At 60.7% G+C, this 12996-nt stretch overlaps 2 protein-coding genes across 2 annotated transcripts; one reads left to right on the plus strand and one right to left on the minus strand.

Annotated features, from left to right (window-relative positions):
• The first annotated feature begins 3858 nt into the window (after positions 1-3858).
• Positions 3859-8974, plus strand: LOC135308979 (gap junction gamma-1 protein-like). The gene is made up of 3 exons (XM_064434759.1): positions 3859-4478; positions 6678-7873; positions 8002-8974. Exons 2-3 carry the CDS (start codon positions 6703-6705, stop codon positions 8007-8009), a joined length of 1179 nt encoding a protein of 392 aa, XP_064290829.1. The 5' UTR covers positions 3859-4478; positions 6678-6702; the 3' UTR covers positions 8010-8974.
• INHA (inhibin subunit alpha) lies at positions 8974-11990 on the minus strand. The gene is made up of 2 exons (XM_064434761.1): positions 11694-11990; positions 8974-10781 (listed from the first exon to the last, which is right to left on the minus strand). The coding sequence occupies exons 1-2, from the start codon at positions 11950-11952 to the stop codon at positions 10048-10050; spliced, it is 993 nt and encodes a 330-aa protein (XP_064290831.1). The 5' UTR covers positions 11953-11990; the 3' UTR covers positions 8974-10047.
• Positions 11991-12996: the final 1006 nt, after the last annotated feature.

Genomic DNA, 12996 nt, shown 5'->3' on the forward strand with positions numbered 1-12996 from the left:
CTCAACCTGTCTGCTGCCCCTCCATGAAATGCTTGCTTTGTTTTCACTTTGCATTTTCTCCTGGTTACTACAGATTAACCCCTTTTTGGTTACTGCATGATCACAAATGCTTTGCTGTAGGGCCTCCTGCACTGGTGCAGTGATTACATGAACTGGGCTCCTTGCATCAGCTGGGGGTGTGCAAGGGCTCCCGTAACATGTTCCACCATCCAGCACTGCAGGCATCCCACTGGTGGCTCTGTGGGAACTGGGGTTGTATAGGACAGCCGGGGTTTGCAGAAAGGTGGAATATATATTGAACCAGCTGCAGATACCTTCTGCCTGTCTCAGTTTTGATTACGCCATCCCCCAGCTGTACTCTTAAACAATCTGGATTTTGCTCCTTCTCCTGCTTTTCTGGGTGCACTGAGCTCCAGCACTCAGCTGCTAGCACAGAGCAAGGCTGGTCTGAACCTCTGTTTTTCCTGCCTGCTTGCTTGCAGTAGTCTCTTGTCAAGGTGTATGTAGCTGGAAGGATTCCCAGGCTGCCGTAGGGCTCTAGAGACAGGCTGCAGGCAGCCGTGGGCTCAGGTGACCATTGCCATGAGCCTGAAGCTACCACCACTGTTCCACAGGCACCAGCCCTGCTTTACTCTGCTGTTATCAATGAAAATGATGCCTTCAGTCATGGCTTTGGCTATTTTAGTGCTTCCTGCTGCATCTCTCTGCCCTCTAAAGCAATACTGCCTTGAGCATACATAGCTTGTGGGTTAACTGTCAGCCCCCCTGCACTATGTCGAGCTAGCAAAGCCTGGTGACTGGAGTGCCTGGTCATTTACCTCTAGCAGAATATCCCTGCTGGCCCCTTCTCCAGGGGACTTGAGATGTAGCAGCGAAGGGCACGTGTTCCTCATGGGTCATGGACCTGTCTGGCCACTTTCATCCCTCCAAGGTGCCAGTGGTCCTTACCCAGCAGAGAGAGCAGTGTCCAGGCCTGTGTAAAGCCCTTCCCTGTGGGCTACCCTCCAGTTCAGCAGGCAGGAGAAGAGCAGCCAACACAGGCTGGGCTCAGGTGCTGTGTGTGGTGCTGGCAGAAGTCAGCACCCAGGAACTGGGAAGGATACCACAGCATGAGAGAGGTGAGCAGGGGCTGTGGGCCCACTGTGCTGCATGATCAAGTGGGGTATAAAAGGGAAGGAAGCCATTTTAAAGCCATGGAGTGCATGGTCATTGCCCTTTGTGCTGCTGCGATGGAGTGTGCCTCTGCCCGTTATCAGAGGAAGGGTATTAAGCTAGTTATGGAGCTGTCCTGTCTCAGGACAAACAGTCCCTATAGAGTTGTCTGCTCCCTGTCCCAGTGCCAGACAAGTTGTTTAATTTGGGTAGAGCGTGTTTGCTGCCAGGGATGTGTGCTGCCTACCTGCAGTGCTACCTACCTGCAGTGCTGCCTGCTCTACCCTGCCTGGAGAGGGTGGAGCTGGCTTCCTCACCCCACTGCCAAGCACCAGCCAGGCATTGTCCATGTCACCCTGCAGCAAACACACCCAGGACACCCAGCCCCACCATCTGCCTTACTGCCACTGTCCCCGAAAGCAGAGAGTCATAGCAGGGCCCAGCCCATCCTGCTGTATTGATCAGAGCAGAAACTGAGGCTGCTATCAAGAGCCAGACTGGGCCCTGCACCCTCCCTGCACCCTGTGTCTGGTGGCCAAGGCAGGGGCTGGCACTGGCATCTCAGAGGGTGCCTCTCTTACACCACTGTGCCTAAACAGGGAGGAAGGAGTGCTTGCACAAGCTCTTGCCCATGTCCCTCCTGAGCTGCAGCACTTGTCCAAGAAGTCAGCCACTATCTCCTCTTTTGCCAGCTCCCCTTGCTTTTGCTGGGCTGTGCAGCTGCCCTTCCGTGGCTGTGCCCCACAGGCTCAGTGGTTTGGGGCTGATCCTGGTTTTTGCGGTTGGTGACAGTGCCTGTTTCCTCTGCAAAACTGGTCTTTGAGCCAGACCCCACAAGACTGCTGGTCTGTACATCCTTCCTGCCCACTGTGCTCTGTCAGCCTCAGCTGATGTGGAAAGGGATGAGGGTGGGCAACACCCTTTGTCCCCCGTCTTCCTTTCCTGTGATGATGAGGGTGTTCCCTCCACCCCAAGCTGAAAGAATGATGCCTCTGCAGGAATTTGGATTTTGCAAGGGTAGAGTGCAGGAACACCCAGGGCAACATCAGAGGGGAAGCTGGAGGGCTCTGACGCCAGTGGTGGGATGCTGACAAGCACAGTAATGCCTGTCCATGGGCTGTGTGACACCAGCCCAAGCCTGGCCTTCCAAGGCCATCCCTGCCCCACAGCCTGGGCATGGGCTGAGCTGTGCTGTGCAAAAATGCTGCAGCAGTGGTGCCTGACCCCAGCACAACAAGCACCTTCTTTCTGGGCACAAGGGCTTCATTTTGCAGTGCCTCACAGGTCACACTCCCCAGTTTAATGTGAGGCTGGTGAAACAGGGGCTTGTTCTCAATGCACTGAGCACCAGAGTCAAAGGGTCACACAGGTCCTTACCCCTGGCAAACTGCTCGGCTGCCTGGGGTTGAAGCCAGGCTGGAGGCAAGCTTTCCAGGCTGGAAACACTTGAAAACAAGTGGTTACTGTGGGGAAAGCCACAAGTCACTTCAACTGCCAGGCAAGAGCAGGAGGTTGAACATGTCCAGCATGCTGGAATGCTGTCCTCATGCTGGCAGCCCACTGCCCTGTTCCCACCTCTCCACGCTGCACTGCAGGTGTCACTTCCCTGCAGCTCTGGGTTTCACTTCTGGAGCTGAAAGCTTCCCTACATTCTTCCAAAAGCTTGTGTTTCCATGCTCAGCTTGCTGTCTCCTTGCATCCACTTCTTCTTGTTTCTCCTGGCCTGGGATGGAGATTGTGATCAGAGTGTCTGTGCTGAATCTGGAATGCACCTTTCCCTTACAGAAATGTTAATGCCACAGTTGCATGCATGAGAATGGGATTCAATGAAAACTATTTCTTTATGACCTGGTCAAATTCCCCTCCATTTGCTGCAGCTCTCCCTCCATAGAACTTAATGTGTTACCTGGGACTGATCCATCCATGAGCTGGGGAGAAGGAAGGAATGAGCAAGAGCCCAAAGCAGGGCCCTTTTCCCCACCCTGTTGTGCACACACCTGCATCTCTGTCAGAGTACAGAACACTGCTCTGGGGGGTTCCAGTTGCCCTCCCATGTAAGAGCACTGAGCCTGTGTCCAGGCTCTGTGGGTGCTGATGCAATGCCTGGGTGGCTTTGCTGATTTAGGGAAGCAGCAGGGCTGCTGCAGAATAACCAAAACCCCACTCTGGATGTGATTGCCACAGTCCCCATAGCTCTCCTTGCCCCAGCCTCCTGGCCTTAGCCCTGCCCCAGCAGCCCCAGTGCTGCACCAGAGCGCCAGTTCCTAGAAATCCTTCAGCAGAAGGAGCACGTGTTCCAGTAAGGAGAAGCAGTGCTTCATGAGCTTATGCAGACACCAGCTTTGGCATGAGTATTCATTGTGCAAGACTGCTCAGGATCCCTCCTCTTCCCCCCACAACAGGGCCAGGACGTCAAAGGTGTGGTTGGCCCAGTGTGGAGACTCAGCACCAACAAAATTCCCACAGAGCCAATTTTAGCAGTGCAGAAATTGAGTGGCCAAGGTCCTTCGGTGAAAGGACAGGGCACGGCTCCAGGGGGTGACTCAAAGCCACTGCTGCCATCGTGCTGGCCCTGGCGGTGCAGTCGGTGACTCTAAGGGCACTTCTCGAGGGGCTGCATGCTCAGCCCGGTCCTGCTGCAGGAACTTGGCCTGGGACACGAGAAGCAGCACGGGCTTCAAAAGGCTTGAGGCACACACAGGCACGTCTTGTTCTGCGTTCCCACCACGTGTGCGGCCACCTCTCCTCTGTGCCACCAGATCTCTCCTTTCTTCCATCCTCGCTCTCCACTGGGCGGGGAAGCACGCTGTAAGAACAGGAGGTTATTGTGCAGCAGACTCTCAGGCCGGAGCGGGGGCTCCCTCCTCTAACCTGGGGCGGACTCACCCCGGGAAGCCCGCGGGCCGAGCCGCACCCGCGGCCCGGAGCGTCCCCCGGGAGCGGGCAGGGCGCCTCCGCCGCGCTGCGCGGGAGGAGCGGCCCCGGGAGCGGAGAGACAGAGCCGGGCAGCGCGGCCGGGCGGAGCTGCTGGGGCGGCAGTCGCCTCTGGGAGAGCTTCGGCCGGGGCCGGTCGCTGCCCGCAGCCCCGCGCGGCCTCCCAAGCCGCGGGCGGGGAGGAGCAGGGCGGCACCGGGCCGGGCCGGGCCGGTGCTGCCCGCGGCGGAGCGGGACACGCGGGGCGGAGATGCGAGCGGGGCGGTCGGTACGCCCCGGCGGGCGGGAGCGGGGCGGGGCGGCCCCGGGCCCCTTTGTTCGGCGGGAGGCGGCGGCGCGCCGCCCCACCGCTTTGTCCGCCTGCCGGCGGGAGCCGCTCGTCCCCGTGTGCCGTGAGTGGGGCCGGGTGCTGCGGGGGGAAGCGGCGCCCTGGGGCGCGGCGAGGCGGGTGACCGGGGACCGTGCCCCGGGCGGCGGGAGCCCCAGGAGTGCGCTGGGGCCGCGGGCGGGCGGGGTCGGGCGCTGGGGGTCTGGGACAGGCGGGATCGGGGGCTGGAGGTCTCGGACAGGCGGGGGCCCTCGGGGCGCCGGAGTCGGTGGGACCGGGGACCCTGAGAAGGCTGGGGTTGAGGGCTGGGTCCCCAGGGTGGCAGGGGTCAGTGGGACAGCGTCCCCGGATGGGCAGGGGCCCGTGAGCCCCAGGGTGGGATGCCTGCTGCTGTGCCCCTGGGCAGGGGAAACTGGGGGTCTTAGACAGGGCTGGGAGCCCCACGAGGGGGGACTGGGGTCGGTAGGACTGAGGGGTAGGTGTAGGGCCCAGCCAAGGTATGTGGTGCTAGTCCTGATTCCAGCGTGGCCGGGAGGCCCTGGATGGCTGTGCTGCTTTGAAAACTGGCCTCTGGACACCTGCCCCGGGTAGGGGACAGGCTGCAGGTAGCTCTGCCCTGGCACTGCCCACTGCTGCTGCCATCCCACGTTGCCAGCCCTTCCCATGCCACACTTCCATAGCCACCACAGCAATGGCATCCTATGGCTTTGCTTTCCTTGGGCTTGGTACCTGTCGTGGTTTGACATAGCTTGGGTTTTAGTTCCTGGAACTGTCCTCCTGCCTCGTCCTCTCACCTTGTTCTCCTCCTACCTCATCCTCTCACCTTGTTCTTCACCCTGGTGGGTGCCAGGGTGGTGTGCTGCTAGGCTAGGGTAAAGGCAGACACAAAGCACCCACCTTGCAGGGAGGTGGTGGGGGAGAGGGGCTCACACCTGGGAGACAGGGTGTGTGACCACAGGAGGATGGTGGCCCTGATGGGCTGAATTTGGGTCCCTGGTGCTGCCAGCCTGTGCCACTTCCTGCAGCAAGAGCATGTCCCCAGCATAGATGCTTGTGCTGGAGGGACTCTTCTGCTTAGGTGAGGTTGGTCGGGAGGCTGGTTGAGCTTAGTGTAAAAGATCCTCTTGTTCTGGACAATAGTGGAATCAGTGGAGCATCAATCGTCATCTGCAGGGACATGCCCTGGGCAGAGGTGATGGGATGGGGCTGGCAGGGGCTGCTGGGGGCTCTGGGCAGACCCATACCCTCTGTTCACTGTGAGCCATCCCTGCCACCTGCTGCCCTGGCTTGCATCATCTCATGCACAAGCTGCTGAAACCAGGGGTGGCAGTGGGTGGTGTGGGTGTCTTGCGTCTTCTTTGGCCGGGAGATGTGACATGGTCCTTGTAATTTCCTCCCCAGTCTCTAGTGTCAGCTGTTTTGCCAGGGTTTTGTGCAATTCCTTGGCTACCCCACACTGCCCCTTGCTATCACTGTCCTGCCCCCTGTTCCATCCCCCCACCAGCCCTTGCTGTGGAGCTGCAGGGTGCTGTGAGCACTGGCCACTGCAGGCTTTGGGGGCTGGAATCCTGCAGGAGAGAGGGCACAGCACTGAGGTTTGGTGGGAGAGTGATGCTGCTCCTCTAATGACCCTCGGAGGAGAGCTCTGGAGTGAAGAGGACCTGGCTGATTAGGACGTGGTGGGGGGATGTTGCTCTGGGGGCAGCTGCAGTGTGCCAGTGGAGCTGCCATGTGTTGCCTTCCTCATGGCCTGTGGACCCCCGTGGGAGGGTGTGAGTACTTTCTCAGGGTGTGATGCTGGTTAGGGACCTGTTCAGTGCCAGGTGATAAATGGGTGCTGTGTCACTAAAGGAGAAGGAAGTGTTTCTGCTCCTGCTTGTCCCCTCACAGTCCCCAGCTGGTGCTGCCCTACGCTGGCATGTTTGCTCTGGTTGTGACTGTGCTCACTCTTCCCCTAGATGTGTCCCCGCAGGCAACCAGGATGTCCCAGCCTTTCCCCATGGCCTCCACCCACCTGGCTGGCAGCAGGGTGGGAGCAGGATGCAAACAGGAGCACAGGGAGGCGGTGCTGAGCAGGGAATAAAGTTATGGGGAGGCAGCTTCCTGAGCAGGGCTGTGTTCATGGATCTGTGGGTAAGGGAAGGGACGCTGGTGCTGGAAGAGGGAGCGGCACAGAGCTCGGTTAGCAGCTGGCAGACTTCAGGGTCCCGGTGAGATGCCTGCAAAATTACTCAGTGCCTCTTTGCCTGCCCCTTCCTTGCAGGGTTTGAGTCAACTGCCTGGTCAGGATGAGCTGGAGTTTCCTGACGCGGCTCCTGGAGGAGATCAACAACCACTCGACCTTCGTGGGCAAGATCTGGCTGACCGTCCTCATTGTCTTCCGCATCGTGCTGACGGCCGTGGGGGGAGAGTCCATCTACTACGACGAGCAGAGCAAGTTTGTCTGCAACACGCAGCAGCCGGGCTGTGAGAACGTCTGCTACGACGCCTTCGCGCCCCTGTCCCACGTCCGCTTCTGGATCTTCCAGATCATCATGGTGGCGACGCCGTCGGTGCTCTACCTGGGCTTTGCCGTGCACCGCATCGCTCGCATGCCCGAGGCCTCGCGGCGCCGGCCGCCGTCAGCCCGGCGGGCGCGCATGCCGGTGGTGCGCCGGGGAGCCGGGCGAGACTACGAGGAGGCAGAGGATGACAATGAGGAAGACCCCATGATCTTCGAGGAGATCGAGGTGGAGAAGGAGAAGAGCCCAGAGGGCGGAGAGAAGCATGATGGCCGGCGCCGTATCAAGCAGGACGGGCTGATGCGTGCCTATGTCCTACACTTGCTGTGCCGCTCCGTGCTGGAGATGGTTTTCCTCTTCGGGCAGTACCTGCTGTACCGCTTTGAGGTGAGCCCCTCCTACGTGTGCAGCCGCAGCCCCTGCCCGCACACCGTCGACTGCTTTGTCTCCCGCCCCACTGAGAAGACCATCTTCCTCCTCATCATGTACGCCGTCAGCGGGCTCTGCCTCTTCCTCAACCTCTGCGAGCTCTTGCATCTTGGTGTGGGGCGTATCCGTGACGCCCTGAGCCAAGCTGATGGCCCCCCACTCCCAACTGGTGGCAGTCCTGCACCACAATACCCCAAAAAGGCCCCCAGCGCCCCCCCCACCTACCACTCCCTGAAGAAGGAGCTGCCACAAGCCCCACTGACCAACAGCAAGCTGGACTACCGGGAGAGCCTGGCCCAGGGGCGCTTCGCCCTGGCTGGAGCTCCCCCGGTGCACGAGCTGGACCGGCTGCGTGAGCACCTGCGGCTGGCCCAGGAGCACCTGGAGGTGGCTTTCCACCTGCAGCCCCCGCCACGGCCCCCCAGCCCTGCCCGCAGCAGCAGTCCCGAGGCCAACGGCATCGCCGCCGAGCAGAACCGCCTCAACCTCGCCCACGAGAAGGGGACCGCCGCCTGCGACAGGAGCACGGGTGAGCTGGAAAGAGGGGTGGATCCCGCCCACTGGGCTGGAGGCATGGGGGGCTGCCCCGGGGCTCCCCTGCAGAGAGGATGCCATTCCCGCTGGGGTGGGTGCTAACCTGCTTTTTGCTCCCCACAGGGCTGTGAGTGTCGCCAGGGACGACAGTGTGTCTGCCGGAGTGGCTGCCACCGCCACCGTGGGACAGGCGTCCTGCCAGGAGCACAGGGCCAAGGATGCCACACGCCTGCCCAGCGGGGCAGTCTGGGCAGCCCTGCCCAGTGGGCAGCAGAGGGGTCAGGGGCCATGGGGTTCATTCCTACTTAATTTTCAAAAAGGGAATATCTTATTTTTGTACGTTTTTATAAACTCATCAACATGTGCACCCTGGCATTTTTATACTCCATCCCAATCTCCACTCTGGGCCTGTGCCCCCCCATCTCCTGTTTCACCCACTTTTCCTCCTCCCACACCCATTTTCCCCAGCATGTTGTCCTCGCACCTCCCTGTGCCCCCCATGCCCTCTGCCACCCGCAGCAGCACTGGCTGATGCACGTGCTGGTGATTTTGGTACTGCCCCCCAAGTTGTGGGGGACTTAGGGGAGCAGGCTGGGGGTCTGGCTGGCTGGGCCAAGCTGTGGTTCAAGTGCTGGGCTGGCGTTACTCTTGGAGGGGGTGGGAGGGGTCCTGGTGGCACTGCACTTCCAGAAAGTGACTTTGTAGCCTGGGAGGCCGTGCTGCGTAGCATCCTGGCATGGGGCCGTGAGTTGCGGGGCTGGCCTGCTTGGAAATGTCTGTGCAGAGGTCAGGGGCTGTCGTTCCCACTGCCTCCGCCCTGTCCTGGCAGGCCGCCCTTGGACCAAAACTTGTCTCCTCCCACTCTGGCTGCAGGGCTGGGACCCCCTGCACGGAGCCAGACCCTGGCCTCACAGCCCCCTCACAGGGGACGTGGTGCCCCGAGCTGGGCTCGGCCGGGAGCCAGTGGAGCATTCCTCATCATCTCAGCCTGGGTCACATGGGGACTTTTGTAGTATTGTTTTTTACTCGGAAATGATTGTCACTCTGTTTTTCTTTTTTTTTTTTTTTTAATATCTATATTAGTAAAGGCTGAAGACGTTTTGTACTGAACTGCTGTATCCGCTCATTTGGGAGGAAGGGGTGGGAAGGGAATCCTGTACGTCTGGGCTGGCGCTGCCGTGCGTGCCTTGGGACCTCCCTGCTGCCCAGGGTGACTCAGTTGTTCCTGCCGTGAGGAGGCGGCTGCGGCCGGGGCAGCCGTCATCATCCTGCTGGAGAGGGATTGCACTGGCCACGTTCCTCTTTGGCTCTATCATTGCCAAGGGGCCAGGTCAGGGGCTTTCCTCTGCCTCCCCATCCTCCCACCATCCCCACGTCTCCCCAGCCATCCGCTTCCACTGTTCCTGCACAAGCTGTTGCCCAGAGCAGAAGGGATGTTGCTCCGCTCTGCACACCCCTGCTGGGGCAGGATCAAACCCAGCCACACCATGCCCATTTTGGCCAGCATACTCCAGTCCCCTCTCTGGTACCCCAAATCAGAGCAGGATGCCTCTAACAGTATTTGCCCATCCCCTCATTTCTCCATCTAGACAGAAACTGGCGTTTCCAGGCTGCTTTAGTAAAGGGAACAGGTTTATTTCCCTCATCCCATTAAGCTTTCCAACAAGCTGTGCTGCTGTGAGAGGGCTCACTTGTGGAGCCATGTGTGCTACCAGCCCTGCCACCAGTGTGAGGTTCATGGGCTCACCCAGGCACATCCTGATGCTGCTGCAGCAGCCTGGCCCTGCCTGGAGCACAGGGGAAGCTGTTGAACTCTGCAGCAGGAGGAAGACACCAATTTTTGTGGGGGTGCAGAACGGTAGGAGAAAAGCAGGTGGGGAGAGATGAGGGCTAATCCGGTTGCAGACAGCAGCCTGGCTTTGGCAGGGCAGTGATGCCTTTGCCATAGGCTGTGCCTATCCATGCCCCACCACGCCCTGATTTGCTCTGAGCTGGGACTGGCCCTAGGGCAAGTCTGGCAGTGTGATGGTACCTGGGCCAGCCCAAAAATCTGGCTTGTGCAGGGGAGGGCGGTACAGCCAAACTGCCCCATCCCAGTGGCCAGGGTTCCACTGGGAAAGCAACTCCTCCTGGGTGGGATCACGCTCCGGGGCCGGGCTGCAGGGTGCCCTAGACACAGGTGCAGTCCTGGGCCAGGATGTTGGGCACCGTCTCGTACTTGAAGGAGTACCCGCCGTCGGAGGTGGTGCGGACGCGCAGGGAGCGCATGGTGCCGGGCAGGGCGGCACAGCACAGCTGCACACCCAGCCGGTGGCTCAGCCCGTGGCCTGCAGCGCAGCTCCCGTGGCAGTAGTGGAAAACAAAGCTGCTGGGATGCACGATCCACTTGTCCCAGCCCAGCTCCTCGAAGGAGATGTTGAGGGAAGCCCGGCGACAGTTGGTGTGGGCAGCCAGCTCCTCGGATGGACGCTGCAGCAGGCTCAGGGCGGCTGGGGACCAGGGCATGGCAGAGCGACGGGCCCTCTCACTGCCCTTGGCCCGGGTGGTGGCCACCAGGAAGGGCACCTTGTCCCCCTCGGCCAGGCAGGGGCAGCCAGGGCAGCGCACCAGGAGCACAAAGAGCGGCTGCCAGAGCTGGGGCAGCAGCGCCGGGGCCAAGTGAAACACTGTCCAGTGCTCGGGTGTCCGCTCCGCCATGGCCGTCACCGGCACCCGGCCCTGAGGTGACAGGGTCAGCACGTCAGGGGTGGAGTGGTTGGGGGCAGCCGAGGGGCCCGTGTAAAACCAGAGCTGGGCAGAAGTCACCACACGGCTCAAGGTGTGTGCCGAGGGCTGGAAGAGGTAGGTGAAAATCCCTTCTTCTTCCAGCAGCTTGTCTGGCTGTGTGGGCTCACAGGGAACATCTGTGGGGGGGAAAAGATGATCAGGGTGTGCACCCAAAACTGGGGAGAATCCCCAATGCCAGATGCCAAGTGGGGTGTTGCAGAGGTCCCTGGAGTGCTGCAGGGCACCTGGCTGCTGGCATAGGCTGTGGCAGGGTGCAGGGGAGCTGATGTGCTGTGCAGCAGCTTCTGTGCTATGCCCCACAGCTGATCCCTGCTATGCCCTAGGCTGGTCCATTACTGTCACCCGTGTCCCCGAGTATCCTGCCCCACAGCTGGTTATCTTGCCCCTTTCCCCAAGAGTCCATATCATGCCCTGTGCCCCAGCATTCAGCCCCCATAGCATTCAGCCCCATTCAGCCCCATAGCTGGTCACCTGTCCCCTTCTCCCATCCTCTGCATCCTGACCATCTCCCCAGCTTCCTGGCCCATCTCCCAGTCCTGTTCCATAGTTGGCCATCCTGCCCTCTTTCCCCTAGCATGTACATCTTATCCCATCCCTCAGCATTCTGCCCCATCTCCTGTTATAGCTGGTCATCCTGCCCCATGCTTCAGCACCCTGCCCTGCTCCTTCATATTCCAACCTCCCTTACAGTATACTGCCCCATTCCCTAGCATCCCGCCCTATTCCACCCTGCTCCTCAGCCCTTCCCATGTCTCTGCATCCTCCCCAGCCAGCTGTTTCCCAGCCTCTCAGCACCCTCTTGTGCTGCCTGTCCCTCTGCTGTCTGTCCTGAACTGTTCTGCCTGTCCCTGCCTGCCATACCTTTCCATCTCCTGGCTCTCCACCAAATCTCACTCACGCCCATGTCCCAGCCTGGCATACCTTCTTCCCCTTCTCCCACAGACCACCACATCAGCCTCTCCATCCTTCAGCATCTGCATTGCTCCAACCCCCCACCCTGCTTCACCCTTTCATCAGGATGTTCTCACCTGTGGCAGGGAATAAGATCACCTGGGAGGTGTCCTCCAGCTCCTCTGGCTCCACTTCGGTGTTTTCAAGGACGTCTCTCCGGTGTAGCCTCCTTGCTTCCACCTGTGGCTCCTCCTGGAGAAGGGGGGGACTCAGGTGTTCCAGCAGCCGAGCCCGCACCTTGGCCAGGACGAGCTGCCGGTCGGGCCCCGGCGCGGTGCAGCTGGCCAGGGCGGCGGAGGGCAGCATGGCAGGCAGCAGGTGCAGGAGCAGCAGCATGGCCGTGGGGCACACAGCGGCCTGGTGGCTCGGGGGGCTCTGCCGCGGGCTCCTGCCTGCCTGCCCAGCCCGTCTGCCCGCTGCGCTCCCCCCGGGGCAGGGTGGCATTGAGATCTATCTGACACTGACGCAAACGTCTGCTCCCCGTGAATATTATCTCTGAGCTGTGAAAGCGCTGAGACGTCTGGAATGCGAGGACTGCAAGGACAGCGTGGTCTGGGGGGGCCGGCGCCCGGGCAAGGGGGTGTGTGTGGGGGATGCTGCCGGCAGCAGTGGGTGCCTGGGGCTGGGCAGGCCGGGCTGGGGGCACGGTGGTGCCAGGAACCTAAGCTGGCAGGGATGGAGGGGGTACCTTGGGTGAGCTTTGCAGCTGCTGATGCTGGGTGCCCCCTATGGCAGAGGAGTTGGAGGTCTAGGGCTTCTGGGGAGCTGGTGGGAAGTGACAGCAGCTGTGCACAGCAGGGAAATCTGGGCAAGGACCTGGTGGGGAGCAGAGGCCTGGGAGGCTCTCGCATGGGGGAGGCACTTTGCAGGTGGCAGTCCCCAGGGCAGCCAAAATGTGAGGATGGGGCCTTGGAAAGGGCAAGCTGAGGGGCAGGGTGGTTGTGGCATCTCCATGACAGTCTGGTGATTGGCAGGGTCCTGGGGACATGAAGCAGGAGGGATGGCAAAAGGTCCCTGCTCTTTCTGGGGCTGTGGAAGGCTGGCCCAGCTTCAGGGGGGGAAGAACAGATGAGACAGAGGCAGGCCAGCTGAGACCCGACAGCAGGTACAGGAGAAGGATCCTAGGGTGCTGTTTGGGCTGTCTAGCCACGGGCTGGCTCACAGGGTGGGAGTTGCAGGAGAGGCATGGGCTGTAAGGAGACCCAGTGCCCTTCCTCTTACCACTGCCTGAGTGGACAGTGCCCTGTGCTCCCTATCCACTAACCCTGCCTGCCCTCTGCATGTGGGCAGCCTGTGCATCCCCTCTGTGCCTCCGGCAGCTCAGTGTCCTGCACATCCCATCCAATACAGCCTGGCATCTCATGCAGCATCCAGTGCAGC

Source organism: Passer domesticus, chromosome 10 (assembly GCF_036417665.1).
Source record: "Passer domesticus isolate bPasDom1 chromosome 10, bPasDom1.hap1, whole genome shotgun sequence".
In the NCBI taxonomy this organism is placed as follows: domain Eukaryota; kingdom Metazoa; phylum Chordata; class Aves; order Passeriformes; family Passeridae; genus Passer; species Passer domesticus.